The sequence below is a fragment of the Buteo buteo genome, chromosome 13 (genome assembly GCF_964188355.1).
Source record: "Buteo buteo chromosome 13, bButBut1.hap1.1, whole genome shotgun sequence".
NCBI lineage: Eukaryota > Metazoa > Chordata > Aves > Accipitriformes > Accipitridae > Buteo > Buteo buteo.
Window position 1 is genome coordinate 33750848 of NC_134183.1, and position 23734 is coordinate 33774581.

The 23734-nt window shown below is 39.0% G+C and overlaps 1 protein-coding gene across 2 annotated transcripts in view; it reads right to left on the bottom strand.

Annotated features, from left to right (window-relative positions):
- Positions 1 to 394: 394 nt before the first annotated feature.
- RORA (RAR related orphan receptor A) overlaps positions 395 to 23734 on the bottom strand; it is a 378120-nt gene continuing 354780 nt past the window's right edge. For both annotated transcript variants that reach the window (XM_075045494.1, XM_075045495.1), the window contains 9 exons: positions 21077 to 21162; positions 12580 to 12721; positions 10511 to 10906; positions 7161 to 7282; positions 5788 to 5920; positions 4994 to 5101; positions 3474 to 3584; positions 2017 to 2129; positions 395 to 649 (listed from right to left, as the gene is read on the bottom strand). In XM_075045494.1, the coding sequence (XP_074901595.1) occupies positions 485 to 649; positions 2017 to 2129; positions 3474 to 3584; positions 4994 to 5101; positions 5788 to 5920; positions 7161 to 7282; positions 10511 to 10906; positions 12580 to 12721; positions 21077 to 21162 (1376 nt within the window). In that variant the 3' untranslated portion in view covers positions 395 to 484. The remainder of the gene's footprint in view (positions 650 to 2016; positions 2130 to 3473; positions 3585 to 4993; positions 5102 to 5787; positions 5921 to 7160; positions 7283 to 10510; positions 10907 to 12579; positions 12722 to 21076; positions 21163 to 23734) is intronic.

Consider the following 23734-nt stretch of genomic DNA (forward strand, 5'->3'; position numbering starts at 1 on the left):
GGTAGGTGAAAAAAATCGTCCTTCATGAAACAATGAGCAAGTTGTGCAAACTGATGCTGAAATCTCTGCAATGCACACCAGTCGCTGATTACTAGGTGGACTCTCTGTTCTGATCAACAAATTGATTGTTCTGTCAAAAGTCTGGGCAGTGAACTACAAGAGAAAACAACCTTCTGACATTAGTACCCTCAGTCTGTGTAAACAGAGGTCAAGGATTGAGAAGCTGAGACAGAAAAAGGGTCCATATTTGTAGGCATAATGGAAATCATATGCATGAGAAAAACAAGTTCAACTTTGTTTCATTGTTTCCCATCCTTCGCCTGACCCCGACCGCTAAGAGATGTGCAGTGTGTTGGCTCCCTAGGTCTGTGCAGGGCCATATAAAGTGTCTTGGTTTTCTTTCTTTTTTTTTCTTTTTTTTTTTTCCTTTCTTTTGTTTTAATGTTTGTACTTCGGACATTCTAGAAGTGCTTAGGTGATACGTTTACCCATCAATTTGCATCGCTGGCTCAAATTCTGAAGTGAATAACTCCTTGTAAAGTGGAGGAAAATGAAGTCGTACAATGTCTGGGTATATTGCTTTAAATGCCATAAGCTTTTCTGTATGTCGTCCACACAGTGCTCTTAAAGTAGACACTTTGCATATTAACTGTAAAAAAATGAACAGAAGTCATATGGTCATATATGGAACCAGGCCTCCCAATCTTGCTCTTAGGATTAAAGCTCTCCCAAACACTTTTGAGTTGCCTTCAATTGTTTCCCTTAACAGTGACATTTCAGATGCGTAGTCATAGATGTTTGTTATGTAAGATTTAAAAAACCCCAACAAACAAACAAACAAAAACAAACAGAGGAAGCCACTAAAAAGCTATTTAAGTAATGGAGTAATTCTATTTGTGAAAAGATCTTTTCTTTAAGTTTGTAGGAAAATATATCAGTAGGTTTCCTGACTTGCCTACCAAACACTGGATTGATACAGAAGTATTTCATGGCTGGATCTTCATTCATGCGACTTAGTCATTCTCTTGGAAGAAGGCAGTCCTCACTACTTTTAAACCCACTGTGAATATTATGGAGGGAACTGGCAGTGCAATAGATTAGGCTTTTTTAATTTATGCCAAATAAGTTGAAAAGGAACAGACCAGAAAAATCTGTACTTCAAAAATATCACTAGGGTACTCCCTGAACTTACTGAGTAAATTATTTGTATCAAAGGACATGGAGGAAACTTTATTCCAACAGAGGGATCCAAAGAATATACTGTGAGAAGAATTTTATGAGCTAGGATTTGAAATGAGGACAATCTGCAAAGCCGGGGCTGGACCATCCTGCTTCTATTGCAATTAATTCTGTAGTGTGAACTAAGCACAAGCCTTCTGGCTGTGTAGAGTTGTAAAAGGAACTACCTCTGTAAGGAAATGCCTATCCTTCCCCAGTTCTTCAGATTTATTTTTTTAACATCATACCACTTTTCCATTTTTGAAAAATTACACGAAGATACTTTAGATTAGCATAATAGTATGTAGTATCTCTTTTCTTTTTCCTAGGCATCAGTATTTAGAACTGCTGAGAAAAAGGCTGTGTGTGGAACTTCTCATGGAATACTGAAAAACAAGGTTAGTTTGGGTATTGCATGTTATAACAACTTAATTGTCATGTAGGCAGAGATTTCAGGAGGATTAAGGCATGCATGTTGTAGAACTGAAATAGTATTCTGTGTGGCAGAAATGTTGCTTAGGGAGAAACAGGATAAAAACCTTCATCGCTTTTCATGAAGTTCGACATTAAAATACTTATTTTCAGACCATTATCAGCCTTGTTCCCTAGCACATCATAATTTCACCTCTTCTAGTTTTTAGTAAATAGCTTCACCTAAGCACCTTGGTTTTGAACAAAGAATTCTGGGTTTATAAATAACATACTAACTGTGTAAAAGCTTTTAAACCATAATTAGTATACTGTTCCTAAGAAAGCATACTTTCACAGTCATGTGATGTGGTACAGTATGATTCTTACCTTTGTTAGAATTCCATCTTCTCGGTGGTTCTTCTGTAGGACATGCTGAAGTGCTAACTGGATCTTCTGTTGGAGTTTTTCAATTTTTACTTTCTCCTGAAGCCATGAGCGATCTAAATATAAATGGAGTTAACACCTCTAGTACCGCAGACATCAATCACAGTGCACCAGGAAGTACTAAGTCTGTTACAGATTCATCTTTCTTGTTTCTAGCCTTCCACTTCTTATATACTCTCATATAGAAAATGAGTTTCAAAATTAATAGGTTTTGGAGTATATTTATTACATGCATTTAAGTTGCTTTTATAAAGCCCTTAATTAGAAGAATGCAGCATATCTGTGTAAGATTTATTAATCATTTGCTAACAAGGTCTGTAAAATGCAGGGTATTTACAAAATGAAGCTAGCAACTTTTTAGTGGGAAGTGAATAGATCACATAATGAACAAGCAGTTGGAGTGGATCTTGCCAAGATCTACAGTGACATACAGAAAAATCTGAAGCAAATATTCAGCTATTTAAAAAAAAAAAAAAAAAAAAGCTCCTAAACTTCCTAGCAGAAAAGGAGTATTAGCTGCTACATCCTCTGTGTGGCAGAACTGTGGGATTCTGTGGCTTACATACTAAGACACAGGGCTAACATACTTCCAATCTGGCAAGCAGCACCAGAATGTCTTTATGGTAGTCTCAATAAACCCACTGTTGCTAACAGACTCTTCCACCGCCACTCCTGAGTCCACCGTGCTGCAGTCTAAAAACAGAGCGTTTATTTCCTTGGGTGTTATGCCAGACACAAACCGACTTTCTGCACTGGTATCTTGTTTCACTGGACCTCATAAGCCGTCCCAGAACCTGGAGTACCATGCGTATCAACTTGAGATTATGAAGTTATTTTAGTCATGGGTATAGTAGACCCAGGCTGACTCTTGGGGTGACTTGTATGCCTGGCACTGTAATGCTCAGTGTACCCAGTTTCATGATGGGGACAGATACCTAAGCTACCTTGGTACCTTTGTACCACACTAAAATGGCAACCCTGCTTAACAGACCTGAGGTGACGCTGGAAGCATTCTGTCATGTGCTTGAGAGAATTCTGCTACAGCTGCAGGCTCACATACATTGAAAACCTGACTATATAAATTCAGTGGCTACCTTCTGCCTGTCTCACCTAGATTGATCCAGTGGTCTCACTCACATGCATTTAAGCATTTGCAAAGAAGCTGAGCCCTCAATGAGGTGAAAATTTGGAAGACAAGGGCTTAGATTAGGATTTCCAACTTAACAGATGTATTCCTAGATGCATAGTTTTAATGTGTTTATTAAAATGAAATTTCTGGTCAAGAAGGAGACACTTAAAAAGATGATGACTGTCTGATAGTCTTAACATTATCATTAAAGAGACTCCAAAATAAAAACAACCTCTACCAAATAAACCTAGAGCAAACCTTTATCTCTTACCTGCTGACATTAAAACAAATGCAGAAAACAAAGCTATCTCATCTTCCGTCAGGTGCATAGAACATAAACTTTTTCCAAATTCAAACACAAAACTAATGAAGTCTTCACAACCTGCCAAAAAGAAGGTACAGCTCATACCACATTGTTTAAAAGTACTTCAGAGCTCCAGAGTTGTTGATTTATTCTGATGGAGGTGAAAGAGGGATGTAAAATACTTCATAGGTGAATGGTCTTCTCCTTAAGGACTGTGGAGTGATGGTAGTGAGATGTCACTCGTGGCTGAGCTTATTATCCCGTTCCCATGAGCCCCCAGCTCCCACACCCTGACATCAAGTATTTTGAAGGTTTTGCACACTGTATCTTTCCACATCTGGTTCTTTTGGGGTAAATATGGGTAAAACCCAAGCCATTTTCAAGCTCATATTTGGTTTAGCTTTGTTTCTGTTTTAAATGGAACTTCCTCATGTCACTGTGGACTAGAGGTTCGAAATGTGTACTTGAAAAATGCTGATTTTAAGACTATCGAGCGCACAGAGGGGGGGGGGGCAGAGAGGCATACAAGGTACATGCAGGAGCAAAGGGAGAAGCCAATGTCTCAAAGCTTTTCATGCAGAAAAGGAACTCTGTCTCCTTTCATCCATTCTCTTGCTCACACAGGTGTAAGTCAGGTTACTGCTGCTGTTACACATGCTGTTACTCAGTTCGCAAAAGTGGAGCCCTGCTTTGAAGGGGATTGCGACCTGATGGAAGAGGGCTCTCCTCTGCAGATCTCAGCCCCAACCCAGCCTAAATTTCTGGATGTAGTTGGTAACAGGTGAAAGTTATGTTTCATTGGAACCCACCGCCAATACGGCATTCTCTGAATTGTTTGCACTCAGACCTTGTACCTTGAGGTGTTTTAGAAAGGCAGAGAATGCTTCAGTAATTGTACAGCATTCTCTGCTGCTGTATTTTCACTGCCCTCCAAAATAGCTTGAATCCCAAATTTATACCCAGTGAAATGCATCCTTTTAAAATTAGCAAAAAATATACAGAAAAAAAATCAAATTATAAACTGTGGTTTAATAAACCCCCCCGGTTTACAGTATTTTACCTGCAGATAACTGGACTTTGCATATTACAAAACACCATTAACATCCTCAAAGCAGTAATGTCAGTATATCCAAAATTAGCTTAAAATCTGCTGCCTTTTCCAACAGGATATATAAAATGTTACACTAGATACGAAATCTGGGCTTCTGCTCTGAACAAGTGTGTCCAAACTGCTCTACCCTGATATAAGTGTTGAATTTCAACACCAATGGTCCTTTACTGCACAGAATGAAGCTGTTTTAACTCCTGAAATCAGCTTGGCCTCAAACAGAGCCAGCATGACTGCTTACAAAATAAGCAGTTTGAGCTTTGGAACTCTTTTATTTGAATACTATAGCCTGAATTTTTAAAAGCTGCTGTCCCCTTGCTTTTGCATCTTATTGTTCTTACTCTGTTTTTTTAAGACACAACACTTGATATTTCCTTACCTAAGGACTTGAAAACCTCTGGGCTAGCATACTTGCCATCAAAGTAGACTGTGTTGTTCTGGGAGTCAAAGGCACGGCACATTCTGATGAACACAACCTCTAAAGACCCTAAAACAGAAACAACGTATGTTTGACTATTTAAGTAGAGACTTCAGCTGCAAAGAGTAAGTGAGGATTTAAGAATTTCCTATGCTCTGCATTCAGTATCAATCGAGTAAGGTAGTAGGTTTCTGTGGTGTAACAGAGCATAGTTTGATTTGCTAGTAGAATCAAAAGAATTCCCATAAACCCCTTCAGAAATTTTTGTTAAAGCAACCTAGTTAATGCTAATAAACTCTAATAATTTTTATTAGAGTAATGGAAGTCTCTTAAGTCAAAGCAGCTCATTTCAGTTTATGATCATGAAGCTTCAACAGCTTTGTCCAGTATTTGTAAAGTGCATTACTTCTACAACATCTTGCATAGAACAATCTGGATTTTTACCTTGAAATACGTTATTCACTATTCGTAAGCCAAAATAAAAAATTTGAATCCAACTTTTCCATCTTTACCCACTCATCGCTCCCTTTGTTCATAATGGAAATTTCATGCATAGACTTGAACTCATTCTATCCAGAGTAACTAAGAAGGTGTATTACTTCAAAGACACAGACAATTTGTGAGGTTTTTCCTGTGTATTATTTGAAATGATCATTGTACTATGTATGTATATATGCGTATACAATCACTGTATACAGGTAACACCTTCATCAGTCAAAACTAATGGAAACAGACCTTAAAACTGACCCACATACCTGCTTTTAAAAGCACAATTTGATCGTTTTGACACAGTTCCATAAAGCCATCAATGCGTTTGGCAAATTCCACTACATACTGTATAGCTTCTGTTATTTTGACTGCGCATAACTGCCACATTACCTCCCTTTGCTGTTTGAGAGAGAAGGAAAATTGAAAGATTACTTTTCAAGGTTTGGAAAGCCCATTTTCATAAAGTAAAACTGAGTTGGGAAAAAAAAAAAAAGCAGAGTGAATTCTCTCCGGCACTCCTGGCTACAGTCTGCTTGTAAGACAAGGGGAATCAACCTCAAAGGCAAAGCCTCATGTGGATGAGTGACAATGCAAACACGTAGGACTTCTTCAGTGATGTCAGAAGAGATCCAGGTTGGAGTATTCTTATTTCATAAGCCAAAAATGTCAAAGTATAATGATTCTGGTCACTTCGGTGGGAATTTTATTCACTGCATCAAAAGAAAATGCTAATGTACACTAGCAGTGCATAATCACATTTTTCCTATCAACTTCTGTATTTTGTACTGAACGTTAAATTATCTAACTAGCTCGTCTTCGTAAGGATACATATAAAGATACAGGAAGATCATCTTGTTAACAACATAAAGAAGGCATGCAAGTAGTGATTTTTTCATATGTTTATAATAATTCAGAATGAAATTACCTAGCGAGTGGAAAAAATGATAGTCTTAGAGGTTATATATTTTTTTGTGGTAATGAAAAATACGTTCACAGAACAGTGTGCTTTAATAGTGCTTCCCAAGCCAGTTTTCCAAAAATAGCCATTTGGTAGTAGTTTGCGGATGGAAGGCACGTTGGAAATACAAACGTCAATTAAATCTTACAATACCCACTGGCGGCATGGCAGCACCGTGCTGCTATTCTATAGGTAAAACTGAAACACCGCGTGACAGTTGTGGAATGAATCAGGATTACAACCAGGCATTGAAGGCTGGAAATCTGACAGAGTTCTGCGTTTATAAGCTCAAATCAAAACACACCACGTAAAATTACAAAACTTGGTGGCTTCAGCTTTTTTTTGTTGTTGTTGATCTGGGAGATTACAAATTAAGAAATTAAAATAACATGCCATTTAGGATTGAAAAAAATTCCCTGGTTTCTTATCCTTGTTTGTCAATTACAGACAGATAGATTTTAGGAATATGGCTTTGCCTTTTCCTGTACCTGTACAAATCACAAATGCAAAGGATATAGCCATCTTGCTGCTTTTGATTCTAGCATATTATTTTTTTGAAAACACACAAAAATAGACATTCCTGATAGTAAACAGAAAGCAGTGAAAAAGTGAATTTTGCAGTGTGTTATAGCAATACCATGCTTTAAAAAAAGCATGCCGTAGTTTGGCACGCTTTTATACCTTGTTCTGGTAGTTCTCAATCTCTTCCTGCAGAAAAGTCTGCCATGTTATCTGCTGTAACTCCTCTCTCAAGTACTGGCAAGTTTCCATGTGTGACTTGGAAATATTCTGTGCAAGATGTTCTAAAAGAAAGACCAGAAAGTGACACACGTTAAAAATGCAAAGCTATAGCTTCAGACATGAGACAGCTAACGTATTCCAGTTGCAACAGGGGGGCGGAGAGAGGGTTAGCTGTTAAGAAAAAAATGCTTTCATTTCAGATCTCCTTGGATTTTGCCTCATGAAAATAAACACGTTTAATGCAAACCGCTACCAGACTGAAGGATACCGAAGCAGAAACCCGGTTCTCCAGGCAGCTGGCGCGGGGGCCGGCGCAGGCGTTAGAGGGCACTCTGTGCGCACACACGCACCCGCTCGCCCTCTCGCACGGCCGGCCCGAGGCTCCCCACAGAACACCAAGCAGTCCCTCCACTACCTTGTCAGATGTTCAGGTGAACTTGAGTTTGTTTCGCAACAAGTAAACTTCTGCTGGGGACAGACTTCTTCCTCACGCAGCAGTGGGTGCGAAAGCAAGCTTGCAAGATCAAAAAGCTTGCAAAATAGAGGCAAACTTGGTGAAATCTGGGAGCGTTTAAACCATTGCAAATTCACTAAGTGGCCTTGCTGCCTTTAGTAAGATAAAGTTAGCTTTGAAACCGAGGCTGAGAACTATGCTGTTCAGTAGAGGCATACAAAAAAATCCAAATGAGCGAGGCAATGGACCCCTCAAGTTAAGGTGCAGGAATCTCTGTGAGGGTGGCGGTGCTTAATACAGGACACTATGTATCATGTATAGGGAACATAAGGGCACTGCCAGCCAGGCAGTAGATCTTCAAAAGCTAAATTCATTTGTTTTGTACAACAAAAGCTTTCTAATAAAGAAATACAGATAGTTACCACCTGTCCAGTGTTCTGTCAAGCAGGACACTATCACATGAGGCTGCTCGTTAGGGAAAAGCTTATTTTCTTTTCTACTCTCATATAATTAAAAAAATTCTAGAAAAATACACTTATTAGAGAATCCAGATAATGACTATAACACATTAAAGACTCAAGTCTTCTTTTCTTCAGCTTTAGAGTAGTCGCTTAGTTAACTGCACGATTTAAAATTTCCATACGTTTTAATTCCAATTAAACTATTTTCTGCTGCTATACTTAGTTAAAAGACCTGTAAGGCAGATGGATACTTATTCATTAAACTTGATTCCATAAACCTTTTAGGAACACCTTCAAAAGCATGAATGGCATTTAGACGTCTGAACTCCACTTCTACTTTGTCTCTCCCTCTTCTACCCTGACTCTTCAAATGCGTTTGTTCTGTTTTAGCACGTGACAAGTAGAGGCCTGGTGACTTGTCTCACACAATGCTGCAGTTGGTGCTTTTGCAGGTTACGCCACTGAAAAGGAAGGCTTAAAATGAACAAGAACGGTGGTCATTAACAACATGGGGGTATTCTGAGGGACTCGGCGTTAGGTCTTCTGTGAAACTTACTTTGGTTGATAGCAACCAAACCCAGCTTTTTCCAATTTGAACTGCTGAACCAATCAGTCTGTTCAGTATCATACTTAACTGCATTAATAGTTTGATGTAAGGTACTACTCGAAGTCTTTTAACATACAGCTGAGGTAAAATCAGATTGTAAGTGCTGCTACCTAAGCAATCAATAATGTAGAACGTAAGATAGTTTATACTTTGGTTGTCATCATAGCTTTCATGTATTTCAGAGCAATTTTTTGTTTCTTACAAGGGTGTACTTAAAACATTTGCTCTCGCTAGCAGCAACTGACAGCATTATACCTGTGCCCTTGCAGGATACAGAAGGTGAAATATTACCGTGTTATTCACAAACCTCGGCCTCAGTTCTGGGCTGTATTTCAGCACACACCTAAATACTTTCATTGAACAGCCACACCTTTCTAAATTGAAACCTTAGTCTGGAAGACAAACATTCTTCAAACGTTGTTTGGTAATGTCAATGCTGGGCACCCAAATCATGCTCTGTAGGGTTTAAATGCAAGCACTATGTAAATAAAGGTAAGCAACATGACAAACTTATTTTAGACCAGTGTTCCAAACTCAACACCTGGCCTAGGAAGGAAAAGCCCTTTCTTTTTTCTGTGAGGTTAATGTAGATCTTTTAATAACTCCCCTGAGAATATTAACAACCATTTGATTGAGACAAAGCTGGTAGCATAGGCTTCGTCCTAATTTTTTCTTCTCATTTTTACTTATCTGTAACTGAAGTTATTTGAACTCAAGCCAGACACAATATTTTGGCTGTCACAACAAATTATGTTGCAGAGAACTGCATTCTGCAACATAAGGACATTAAAAAGTAAGCCTTCTTGTCCCTTCCTCGCTGCAAAATTTTTCAAAAGAACCTAAACTGAAGTAAACCAAGCAAAATTTCGTATCATATTCTTGCCTGTAATTAAAAAAAAAGTTAGCGAAAAGATAAAAATTTAACTTGAAATACCTGATTTTTCAAACTATTGTTAGGTTTTCATAATGGAATAATTAGCAAAAATGTTGTTTAAGCAAGCAAAATCAGTTCTAAATGCCTGACTTCTTATATAAGTAATAGAATCTTAAAGCCACTTCTCTCATGTCCTGTTCCAGTTTGCTTATAACCAGCTCACGCAGCATGCTCTAACTCCAGTCTCAGATGTTGACAAGTCAGAGTTGTGGAATTCAGCCCTAGTGTAATCATTCAGGGAAGAGTTTAAAGTAAAACGTGCTAATTAATGTGGTCGTTATAAGGCTTTTAGGGAAATTATCAAAACTTGCTACATTAAAAAATTTTCTTAAGTATTTGGGGCCAGATTCTCTTCAACCAGTGGCAAGGAGAACTGCCCTCAGATTAGACTGGTGCTTTGGTTTCCTATTTCCCAGGTACAGGTAAAGGGCAGAAGAAAATCGGCCTCATTGCTTTTTGTTAGAAAATAAGGGTATTGGGGTAATGAAAAAGAAGATGAAATGTTCAAAAATAATCTGCAAATAAAGAAAAACTCTACTCAGCACTAAAAATTAGCTTGTTAATCAGTATTGAAAGGGTTCTATTACAAGGACTGAAAACAAAAGCAACACTACTAGAGCAGATCAGCCACAAGCTCCTGGGATTTCTAGTCCAGTTCTGTAAGGTGTTCATCGTGTACCCCAATTAGGGTATTGTGCCCTTCACGTAAGAATGCCCATACATGCTCACAGCTGTACTGAAGCAGCATTCTTGCTGTCACCTGGCTAAATGTGTCACTTTAATCCAAAGGGTACTATTAAGACAATTACAACGTAAGTTTTTCTCTCTCATTACCTAATTCTGCCATGGACACAGTTGGAGAGGTCTCCCCATTTGTAAAAGAACAATAAGGGAAGAAGCCCGATGCTGGTGTGTAGTCACATATTGGTTCTGGTTTGATTCCATTAATATCAAGACCCGACTGATCTGGAGAAGGCTGTATGTCTAAGTAGAAGCTGCTAACTGCAGAGTCTGCTTTGCTACCTTCAGGGGTATGCCCATCAATGTAATTACTGAGGTCATCGTGTAGCTCTGTTAACCCATTGGTGGTGATATTGTATGTTGGTGTTAGTGGTTCTGCCTCTCCTGGTTGCTGCTGATGATCTCGCTGCTGCTGCTGCATTCGATGTTTCTGCACCTCCGCATACAGGCTGTCCCTCTGCTTTTTTGACATTCGACCAAACTTTACAGCTGAAATACAGACACACAATATATTATATTTCTACAAATCCACTACTGCATTTTGTCTTGGGTCTTTAAATACTACACGGAAGGACACAGTATAAAAGGCAAATGGGCAGGACAGGCAGATCTAAGAATCACTTCTGTTCAGTTACAGGTAACATAGCTGTAGCATCTACTCTTTAAAAGACTGTTTCAACATGCTACTTAAATGGACCATTAGAAGTCACTCTTTTAGCTTAATTCATTAACTTTCCACTTCTATACCAAAAAGATTTTCTCTTATATGTTCACCGAAGTTGACAGATGCATCTCTTCACCATTCAAATCCTACCTAGAAAAGTGGAAGCTAAAACAGAATACACTGGCTTGAGATGAACTGTCCAATTCCTACTAGCTGTATATTCATCCTACAAAGCGAACCTAGAATTAGGTACAAACACGCTGAGTCTATCTCAAAGAATACCAGAAGCAAGCTTTCTTGATACTAGGACCGAAGCCCATGGGAAGAACCACAGAACCTGCTTTCAGCACAGTTTACTGTGACAAAGCACAAACATTTGCCCAGTGAATTACTGTTAAAACTATAGATGTGTGTGTGTGTGCGCACGCACTTGTGCATATATGTATCTCTCCACAAAATTATGACTACTTTGAGAAGTATTAATATTAACCGTAAGCCAGAAGGAGCTGGTTTGCAACATCCAGGGAATTCCTAAGAACATAGTATGTGATTTCGGGGACTTGTATCAGCTGTAAAAGCTTCATCATTTAGGAAGGTGACTACCACCTTGTACTTTTCTACAGGAAAGTAAACATGTCAGAGGGACTAGTCATTAACATGATCAACCGTTTCAGGTTTTTAGTTTCATGCCCAATAAAAAAAAATTAAGACAATGCAATTCAAGAAGTAAATGTAATCTGAAAACAATCTCCTTAATCCGGCCTTGTATACCTAGAGTAATGCATAGGTATTTGTAGAACATGTAGTGTTGCTGTCACTAGGGCAGGGGAAAAGACTGAGTCAGATCTTCAAACTGGGTAACCGATGGCAGCTTCATTACATCTATGGGGGAAGTGTGCAAGTATCAGCTGCAAATCCAGTTCTAATTGAGTTACCTAAGCTTCCCTTTTACAGAGCTGGGTTTTCGTCATTACCAGCTGTAATTTTGAGCTTAACATTAACAGCACTGGAACACATTTTCTTCAGAATTCTAACTTAGAAAAAACACTGTGCTGTTTTCTCTTTGCATTTTTTCCATTATTCATTATACACACGTTTAAAGTTCTCTATATATTGTGAAACAGTTCTGATCTGTACCAATATGGCAATCAGAATGTTACTTGCAACTATAGTATGTCACTTAAATTGGAATAGCACATAGAGAAAGTATTCACATTACACTAAAAAGTGCATCTTCAAGAAGTGACCAGAGGCAAAGCTCTTAACTGGGAACTATAATAGATGAGTATGAAAAAAAAAAAATCCAAGAACTTCATACGTGCCCTGATTTTTACATATATATATGAATATATAGCAACATATAAAAACCACTCAATGACCTCAACTATCAGCCCAACGCGCAATTAACTGGTAAATCCTATGTTGTTTTAGTTGAACACACAGTATACTAAACAGTATTTTGCTTTTTGCAATTAAGCTATGTGTTAGCAGAGCTTACCATCTCGAGACATCCCCACAGCAAGGCATTTCTGTAATCGACAGTGTTGGCAGCGGTTTCTACTGGTTCGGTCAATCAGACAGTTCTTCTGACGAGGACAGGAGTATGTAGCATTGCTTTGCTGACTCCTTCTGAAAAAGCCCTGTAATAGAATTGCAAAATACAAGTCAAGCAGCTGTTAACTGATGGAGCAAATAAAGACTCTGAAAGGTAGCATACCTAACAGAAAATGAAGTTCAAGTGTGCTACAGTCAACTAAAGGAATTTAAGAGGGTTTGAGGTTTCCCGCCCCCCCCTAGAAACAAACAAAACCAAGTAACCAGGTTTAGTAGTTCCAGTAACTAGTTTCCAGTAACTAGGAAACAGTTCGTAAAACAGTGTTACGACATATAAAGGAATTACACATTTTTTCACTGATTTTATAGATCCCATATTACATATGGTACACTAGTTCTTTCCAAATGAGATAAAACTAATTATAGACCTAGATTTCCTTGATTTCCTACCTTTACTGGGTCAGCATAGATCTCAAAAATAGGGAGGATTCAACAGCTGCTACCCTATTCTGCTTCTTGGAGATGACAATGGCAGGTTCTGATGTTCAGCCTCACCAACGCATGTATGTGTTTAAAAATACAGAGCCTGATGCTGAGCAGTCCCTTCTACAAAGAACAGTTTAAAAATTCTTTTTTTCTTAATTAGTTTGATGCTGACAACCAAGGTTTGTTCAACTCAGTGCAGGATGTAGATTTCTAAGGAGGAGGGAAGCTGAAACAGGTTTTATGTATTATCTCTTTTCTGAGTCAAATGCAATGGGTAGACCCATCTCCAAAGAAAGTTAGCACTGGAAGGTTATGCAGTAGTTACAACTTAGTTCTCTCCATCAGAATGGTGCATGTTATTAACCACTATGCCAGCTGTTTGCTTTGAAGTTAATTTCATCTTTTTGCCACAGACTGCCCAAACATAAGCTGGTGTGTGTGTAATACCTACTTCACAAGGATTCTGCAAAGATGTAGTCATTCTAAAGAGGCATTTGAGATCAGTGAGCACAGTATTTTAGTTTTATGTTGCCACATAATGGATTAATTAAGAGTGCTGCAAAGCAAATACTTCCTCAGAAAGGCTGGCACCTTTTAATTAAAGCTGGACTTTTACCAATTTTTTATTTATTTGAAGTCCACATTCTGGAGTCCCTCGACACATGCACACTCTGTCCAGACACTTGGTGAAATAAACAACAGGAAGGACTTCTGCATGACAAGTAAGAGACTTCCTAGCAAACTTCCTGCAGACAGAAACATGACAAAACACTGAGATAAAGCCCCCTGCTCCATCTTATGCGGAGGACACCAGTCTTCGTTGATTATGCCCCTTTTATTAAAGCTTTAATGGGGAAGAATGGAGCATAAAAAAAAAATGAGGAAACTGAGGATGCCTGTCTTTAATCCTGTTTTCTTGTACATTGTTTCTCACCCTTTTATTCTGGTCTTTGTTTCTATATGACTGAACTTTCTCAACTGTTTTTTAATGTTTGTCAATAGTGAGATGATCGTCACTGAGACTGAAAGTATTGCACATATTGAGCTCTGATTGAGTGCATTTCACCCTAAAGAAAACATGAAATACCATGGAAATTTCTACCATTCCAACATCACGACTGATCCCTCTGTAGGAACCAACTCTTAGGTAAGCAAGTAGCTTAATTTCCAGTTCTGTTAGCACCTTTTGTGGAGCCTGTCACTCCAGTGCAAGTATACGTGCAAGTGCAATGCGACTCACTAGAAAAACAGGATTAGGTATTGACCTGACCGGTGACTTACTGATCAAGGTTCTGCATCTCTGCATTATCAGTCCCTTAAAATTTCAGTTCTCCAAACACTTTTAACAGTTGCACTGAATGACATGCTTCCATATGAACTGTATGAAATCTGCCACCACTGGGATCCTGAAAGTCAGCTTAATCAATATGTAAAATGAACCTGGCCCAATAACCTCAAAAGATCTATATGTTTTCCTTTAGCTGAGATGTATACTGAGTCTGTATTGCCAGTTTGACATATTTCTCTCTATTAAGAATAGTCTTGTCAAGCTGAGGATTATTTTTAGTATTATAATGGAGAAAATACTGGGCTTTTTGCTTTTCCAGATTTTCCCTAGAGACACAGCTGCTCAATACATTTCAGTGTACAATATATCAGCTAAGTTACAGCTTGAAGCTAAATTTTCAATAGAGCAGAACTGCCTGAAACTGGGACCTTTAAAAGCATTTGGACTTTACAAACCAGAGATGTAGAGTAGAGTGCTTTTAAAACAAACCCTACAATGTCATGTGGGCATATTGAAAACATCATCAGTAGCTAAAGCTAAAAAAACCCTTGCCTCAAACTTCAGAAATGAATCTACGCTTGTCCGGAGCTCAGAAATACATGTATCCGAGATCTGGGATTGAATTGACAATAAAGTTAAACTGAGGATTTTTTACTCTCAAAGTTCTTCTATATTGTTGTCATTTATCTGTGAGCTTTCTAACCTTTTAGTGGTCCTTGGGTCCTCATATCATTATAAGACGTGTAGGGAAGCCCCTATTACAGGAGCCTTCTGTAAGTAAATATAGTTTCTTCCTAAGTCGGTTCTCCCTCCCGTCCCCTTTACAAGAAGAAGGGAAAGGAGAGACACTATGTTCTGTTGTTCTTTTCCCTTGCTTTTGCCAGAGGCACAGAGCTAGCTGTAATTTTTCCACCAGGAAGGAGGAGGTGGATGCATGCGTGGTACACGTGTATACATTCAAGCATTATGCAAACCAGCCCAGGCCACATGCTTTTGATTGCATGCGTGTTCACAACCATTATTTCACATTCAGACGATTGCCTAATGGGCCACAGGCAGAGCAGACCCCTCTTGAGCAAACACACAAACAAAACTACTGCTGCACTAAAAAAGTGACCGTGTTACACCGCTCTGACCAATGGCACGGTCTGAACCAAGGTCTCTGGTAGTGAGTACGTGGAGCCCTCCCTCTTTCTGATGTCAGTATAAAGGTCCAGCTGATTTTGATGAGGCGTCACTGAGCTTTGCACGTCTCCCTTTTTATATAGATGTGTTAACACAGTGCCAGAAGAAGAGCAGAGCAGATTACAAGCCGTAGCTTCATCTCTGCATTTCAGACTATTTATATACAACACAATATATGGTTTTTCATATGCTGCCAAGAAATCAAGTTTGGGAAAAAAGGGCGCAAGAACTTTTCATCTGCAAGTCAGTTTGAATAACAACTTGTTAAAAAAGAACTTTGAAATGTAAATAGCAGTTTTTGCAAAGTCTATTAATAGTTTCAATAACTTCACTGCTCAGTGGCTCGGTATGACAGACATTTGTGTCTGAGCTTGCTCCTTAGCAGGGGAAAAGCCAGTTGTGCTTCCTTGATGTCCCAAATGGCACAGCACAGACTCCCTCTCCACTGCGGCACAGGCTGAAATGCTGATCTCATGTTTGGTCTTTTGACAAATTTTCATTTAATGAATTGATTCCTACAGTTCATTAACATACCCACTTCCACTTCTGTATACACATATGTCTTAATTAGCTGCTCATTGGCTGTTTAATTACAAGAAAACAGCTGACAGCTGCCTTGCTGCATCCTAATGGCAGACGTTTTGGAATGACTGTATGCAAGCCTGTGACAACAAAGGCTTATTCATAATCCCATGATTTATGGCTAATACTTAAAGACTTCCACGTATCATTAAGTTTTGCAATATTCTGAGCAATTAACAATTAGTTGGGGGGTTGTCATTCTTTTACTGTTTTCTAAAGCAAACTATCGCAAATTTTCTTCAAAGAAACATCAGAAAAATACACTGTCGTATGAAAGACAGGTGAACACTCAAATTGGATTTTTAACGCTTTTATGACAATGAGCACATATTTAGTAGTAAAGGGAGGAAAGTGCTGCGGCAATATTGTTTAATAAACTTCGTAAATAAAGTATTTGATAACAAAGTTATAGTGCCACTGAAAACAGAGAAAAAATGTTCAGTTTTACATATGTAAAGACAGGCATGAGATTGAGTTTATCAGGTTATACAAGGCTTCTGACTAGCCCTTTCTGTAACATGGCTCATCTCTTTTCTAACATGTTTTGCTTGAAATTGGCTAGGCAAAAAATTAAAAGAAGAAAAACTTCAAAAGCAGAAATTCGAGGTAAATGTTTGCAACACCAGTATGACACTCCATGTTCAATAGAGTAATGAAAAATTGGCAAGTAAAGAAAGCAAATGAATGAAATGAATGAACAAAAGCATTGCAAGATGGGAAATGACAATACACCGGGTACTGTTTTCTGAAGTAACAAACATGGACATTCCTTGTAGTTACAATGAACAAGACCATCTTAGGTCTTAAAAGACCCCAGAGACAAAAGCCAGTACCTATAAACCTTTAAAAATGTGAGAAATGCCCTGCACGGATGGTTTTATGAGACCAACTGCATATAGTCAAGTAAAGAGACACTAATGCATTTGTGGGTCAGCTGGGCATGAACCGACACCATTGACAGCAAAAGCAAGTAACTGCATCTGCAAATTAAATAAAAGACATAGGTGATTAACAAAAACTTCATTTCTAGCCAAATGCTTTGCTATGTCCTTTTGAAGCATTCAGGTATTTTCTGACAATGCTAAACTGGATTCAGCTTTCAGCTATGAGAAAAAAATATGGATGTGTACAAACCATGCTCCTTTCCCAGCACGGTCCCTAATATAGAGCAAAAGGTTGTTAACGGGTTCCCAACTAATGGTTGAGGAAGTGCTCCATACAGATACTAGTTTTTTTAGTAGTGCTACTACAACAGTAGTATTTCCAACCTTACACAGGAGAATAAACTTTTATTTCTGAGTCATGGTACAGTCTTTGTGTCATTCTTCATCCATGCTTCTGAGACGTGATTAATCTCATCTTCCCTTTTCCCCCATTATATGTTGTACACTGGATATCAGCAACGGTTGGATAGAAAAAAAATCTTCTCTTTCAAAATTTATTTTATTTATAAGTCACAGGAGCCCTCCTAGATAAAGTATAAGACAGAGCCTGGCTAAAACTTACTTTTTTTCACTGGGGGGTGGGAAAGAGGAGGGCATGTTAATTTTTTTTTTTTTTTTTTAAAGGTAGATTCAAATTCAGCTAAAAAGATTGATGAGTTGAGATTACTCGATGATGTTTGTGCAAAACACAGCCACTAACTTCATAAAAACTGCCAGTAATACAGCAAGGTAGGAAATGAAAACTTCTCAAGAAACCCTAATCGGCTTCATTACAAATCTTCAATTCTAGTTTTGTGAAATGCAATATAACAAAAAAAACTGGTCAGAAAACTTTCAATTATGTGAAATGCGAGGGTCACAAACCTGTAGAAGAGCAAAAGGATCAGCAAAAGTCAATTTGACAAGAGCTCGTCTGTGATTTCCTACACAATACAGATTAGGATTGCCACGTAGGTCTTTGCAACTAAAACGTCACTTTAGGTTTTAAATAAATTACATTTCTGGTGCTTATTAGTATTTACACAGTAACACTTAAGTTAACATTACTACTAAGTAACGTTAAAGTTCACACCGAGTGAAGAACAGTAAGGACTGAAAACATCCCACGGCGGCTGCTGCTGCTATTGCTGCCTGTAGATCATTCTTGACAGGCCTGGCTTGAGAGGGCAGCAGCACATCTGTTCCCTTCTGATGACTAAAGGCCCCGATCCTGCAATCTGATGCACACAGATGGGTTTGCAGCACCTGTGCAGAATCTCGCTGACTTCTCTGGGACTGTCTGTTGGTGCAGGACATTGGCTCCAGGAATCAGAGCACAGGACTGGGAAATAGGTCTTCATGGCAAAGTACTTTTTACAAAGGGAGGTTAGCATAACATGAAGAGCAATGTAAGCATGCTCAAACCTGCAGAGATCATACCCACAGAAAAGCTGGGAAAAAACCCCATACCAATACACACCTGGCTCATTTGGCAGAAGCCAAGCTATGCCAACTTTTTCACCAGCCAAAATAGTTCTGTTGGGTGAGACTTTGTTGACATTACTGTGGAAGAGCATAGCACAAACAAAATCCATCTGCTACAGCAGGGCATTTTAAATGCTGTCTAGGTCATGATCATTTAAACTCTTCCGGTGACTTGTGCCCACTAGCACTCCGCTATCACTACTTGCAGGTCATCTGGGCTCTGGCATTAAAGACGACTGAGCTTCAGAGTTATTCCCCTCCTGACAGGGAAATAACTTAAGTTAACTAAGTTCATATTCACTGGCTTTAAAATCGTGCCTGAGATTGTATGGCTAGAAAACTCTATTCTGCTACTCCAAGAGAAGGAGAAAATACCTGAATTCATTCACTGGGCCACTGTATGTCTTTCTTACGCACACTCTGCTTTCAAGGTTCAGATGGGTTTCAGTGTGCTGAGCATGCTTGCCCACTTGCCTTCCCTTCTGCCCTTTCCGACCAGCTGACCCTTGTGGTGGGATTCCCAGAAGCAGACCGAGGCTTGCACAGAGCTCCCGGAGAACTCAATTTATACAGACTTTGAAGGAAAATAATTTGTTCTAAAATGTAAGGAACTGCACACGCATTTCTCACTATCAGGCTAGCATCTGTTCTGACTGCTGGAGGTACACAAAGGACTTCTCTCCTAATAACTCATGTTTGTATTTATTCCCGGGAAAGTACAGTCACTCTGATGGAGGAATGCTCGATGGTGTGTCTGTCTCTTACCCACAGTGCTAAGTGCCTACCAGCCACATACTAACTACTGTGACTAAGTATGGTGCGCTCTGTTGCTTCCTTCTGCATGCAGGCGTCCTGCTGCCTTTGGTGGGGGCTTTTCTCACATATGGGACTCAGGAGAAGGCAAGGCCCAAGAACTGCATGAAGATGAAGCAAAAGATAATACGGCTGGCAGCCTTCCTCTCCTTTGGCAGCCTATTCCTGTTCTGCAACAAGCCATGTTGAGAAAGGCCTGTTTTCTGCATAGACGAGCGTTAGCGCTATGCTAACCTCAGTTGGTTGACAACAATGTTCGTAATGGATCCTGAGGCAATCTCTCAGGTATACTGGTCCCAGACCATTTACGGATTAAAGAGGTTTCGGACCTTGAACATAACTTGATACTCTTTGACAAGTTAGTCATACAGCAGAATTCTCACTGCAAATGTCTGCCATTTCACACAGCTGAAATTTGATAAGTGCTGCTCAACCACATAAAGCTGAAAAAAGCAACCACTTTATTATCAATGCATTTTTAGTGCATTTCTCACAGTAACAGCAGTTACAAAGGGCAGAAGGTGCTGTCCCACATCATTCTAATATTCTTAAATTTTTTAAAAAAATTTTTTCCCTTCCTTCTTACCAATACTTCCATGAGACTGAGAGAATGTAATAATGAAAACACAAAAATCTTCCTTGGAAAAACGCAAAAGAAATCTCTATAATGTGAAAGCAAGGAGGTTACTTTTTGAGGATGGGTGGTGGTATCAAGCATGTCAGGAGAGCAAACTAGAAACTGTCATAAATATAAACTCTTCACACCTGAAGTGTAGATTAGCAGTAGAAAACCTGTCAGCATGGGATTGCAACATGTACATACATGAAGAAAGCAACAAGCTAGAGCACAGCTGTACACACTGTGTCATCCTAGACTAGCACTGTAATTCTCTACTAGTGATAAAAAGGAGTGATTAGCTTCACAGCACTCTAGCCTAGTGTTAGCGTTCTCCGATTTAGTTCTTGGTTGTGAGAGACAAACTGAACAAAATATAAATGCTTCTAGTGTAACCCTTATTCACTAGTGTTACTGAAGGTACAAATCCAGGAAAAAAATTCAAAGCCTAAACCTTACACAGCAATGGTTGCATTGCAAGTAATAGGCACTGCTTCCAGGAAGTCCTGAGTATGCTGAACACCAGTAGCATGTGCTATTTGTGCAGCATCATCTTCCTATCTTCCATACCAAACAGACGAGATTTGTAACTGTAGCAGATTACAAAAGAAAACTGAGAAGTCGGAGAGCTCTCACATATTTCAACACAGCTTCTTAGCCATTTACAAAGCAAAAATGGAGAGGGAGATTCAAGAAAGCCACGAACTCTCTCTCAAGTGAATCCACAGAACAGATTCTTTGTGGTATGCTGGAAGCAGATCATCTTTCTGTACCTCTTCTGCTTATTCACAGAGAGACAGTTTACAGTGCACGCAGCACAGCTGCATGATTTTTGAAGCTTGTTCTGAAATCTGGGGTGGGGTGGGTACGTGTGTCACAAAAATGCCTTATTTAAAACCCAAATAAAACTTGTACTTCAGAATCCCCAACTGATTTCATATTCTTTGAAACAGAATCCACCGATCCAACTTTGGCACAATGCTTGCTCTTGAAAAAAGGAAGGAAAATAATCACTATCAAAAGGCTAAATGCCGTTTTAAGACTTAATATTTTAGAAGCTTACCTTGCAGCCTTCACATGTAATGACACCATAATGGATTCCTGATGATTTGTCTCCACAGATCTTGCATGGAATAATTTCAATTTGAGCTGCAACAGAAGCACGCAACCAGTTAATTACATTTTCTCTTAAACACCTTATAAAAGCATTCCCTGATCAGCATTTGTACAGTGAAAACTAATAACCTGCTAAACATTATACTACATTAACTATTCATTGCTGAACTGCAAGGTTCCCCTAGAGCTTTGGACTAAATTATGGCTGCTCGTTATATAATAGCTTTTGGGTTATTGAAATGGGTCATTTGAGAAGGTGTTTAAGAACCCACAAGAAGGCTAGAATCAGCATTTCAAAGCCAAAAAGAAAAGGAGAGCTCACATTTTGGCCAAAGAGCTAAGATGACACTAGAAAGGTTTCTTCCAATCTTATTCATGTGAGAACATAAAAGGTAATTCTAAAGTTTGTCCTGCCTGAAAATGAACGCAACACCTTTACCAGATGGGTCACCATCACGCCATCCGGTTCACATGACTGGCCAATCCTAAAGCGAAGTAACAAGGTAAATAGCAACTGCATTTTACACAAGAAATCCAAAATTCACGTTATCTGAATTGAAAGTGAATTATTGGTACATATTTGTGTATTAGCTACCACAGAACAAATGAGGGAGGAAAATACAGCAGTATTCTAGTCAACTTACAAAAACAAAGGAGTCAGTGCGGTCTGGAAAATGCCATAGAGATACATGATATGAAAGCCCTGATTTTTTAAATTCAACTTCGTACATATAAAACATACCTACTGAATTCAGTTTAGCATGTGACAAAACTCCCTGCATCTACCTCTAAATCACAGCACTTTCCCATCTGAATACATGGATTTAAGAAGGGACTCTTGTAAGCTCAGGAATACCTCTTCAACTGCTTTTGGAGTATATGGCTGCAGTCATTTTGCTAGCAAGTCTCTTTGGATAGGACCATGCTGAGGCAGTGCTTTACAGTATCAAAGACCAGCAGTCCACATTTTACATACGCTTGCATGTGCTCACACAAACACAGGCTATACGCATTAGACAGATAACCAAAAAATCCCAAGAAAGCACTTTCTCTGATGTGGTGGTGTCAGGATCAGGCTACATCAGTTTTCCTGAACTGGCTTAGTCCGAACAAGAGTACAAATGCAACTCTTGCTGTGTCTCTAACTATGATATATTAACAATCAGAAGTACTGTTAATCTCCTGTGAGGAACTGAAATCCAACACGCATGCCCAATTGTTTTATTTCTCATCCAGTTTACGGCTATCCAGACTCTGACGACACATAAAATCGCATCTAATACTGTCTTACAACGCATTAGCTTAACTTTAGTTGTACTCTTAACACCGTTTTCAGTAAGTCATGTCCACTCTTATAAACATTGCATTTTACATGCCATTAAATCCCAAACCGGCTGCTTATTATTAAACCAGAATCACCTTCCAATGCTACTGTGTGTTCTGTTTCATTGCAACCCGACATCATAGCTCAGGATCAGGCCAAAACTGTAAGATAACTATAAAATAGAAGACCGGAAGACTTTTTAGCACAGCACTGACTGTGCTAAAAAACACCCCTTCAAAATATTCTCCAGACGACGTCAAATGCAATGCTCGGAGCAGCTGAGTAGCATCCGAATACCACCCATTTGCTCCGAGGAACCTAACGGCAGCTAAAATGCTCTGCTGAGGAAAGGAGTGCTCCACAGCTACAGGACTACATTGCTGTTTTCCTGACAGTTCCATATCAGCAGCTTTCAAAATATTTTCATACAGCAAGATACCACTTGCATCTGCTTCCACTATAAGGATCTTTGCATTCTTGACCTTTAATCCCCCACCTTCCCTGCAGCAACAAAATGATCGGCTGAAATTAAAAGGTCTGTTTAGGACACTTAAGGAAGCAAATACTTCTTCCCTGCAGTCCTCCAGAAACTGTTTTAATTTCACTTTGCTCTCAGCTAACACATTAAACACAATGGAGCAGGAAGTGAACTAATAAAAGGGAAAAATAAAGTGTACGCTATTTTATTAATGCCTTACATTAATTATTACTAGAGCATCATATGTCTACCAACAAAGCTTTGATCAGAACAGGTAGCATAACCCCACTTTACATCAACAAATTGAACAACAGTCTGAAGTTCACAGAAACTCAAAATTTGTATAATGTGCAGTACAAATTCAGAGAGCAATCCCGTGGGCAAATTCCAGAACAGATCTACCTGTTCCCAGTTGTGTCTTTTCAAGACATGATTATTTTGCTACCCTGCTACAGTGAATCAGCGGCCTTCTCCAACTCCTTTGACAGGGTAGTGACAAGGCTTATCTCAACAGCTACATGGCAATGTGTTTTTTATATTTCACTTCTATATACATAATTACTGCCTTATTTTGAATAGGTATGATATAATTGGATCTTGTTTATGTACTATCTCCAGCACATTAGTTAAATCACCCATGAAGCCTGTCTATGCAATCTCTATTTCTTAAGCAACAGGACATTTGCAGAGTGTTTCTGAAGGAATGTAACGTGCCTTCAAAGCGATGGCCTAAAGCTAGGTTACTAATAGCCTAAAAGGTGCCATAATTAGTCCCAAATGCATTTTCCAGGGTGCTTTACTGT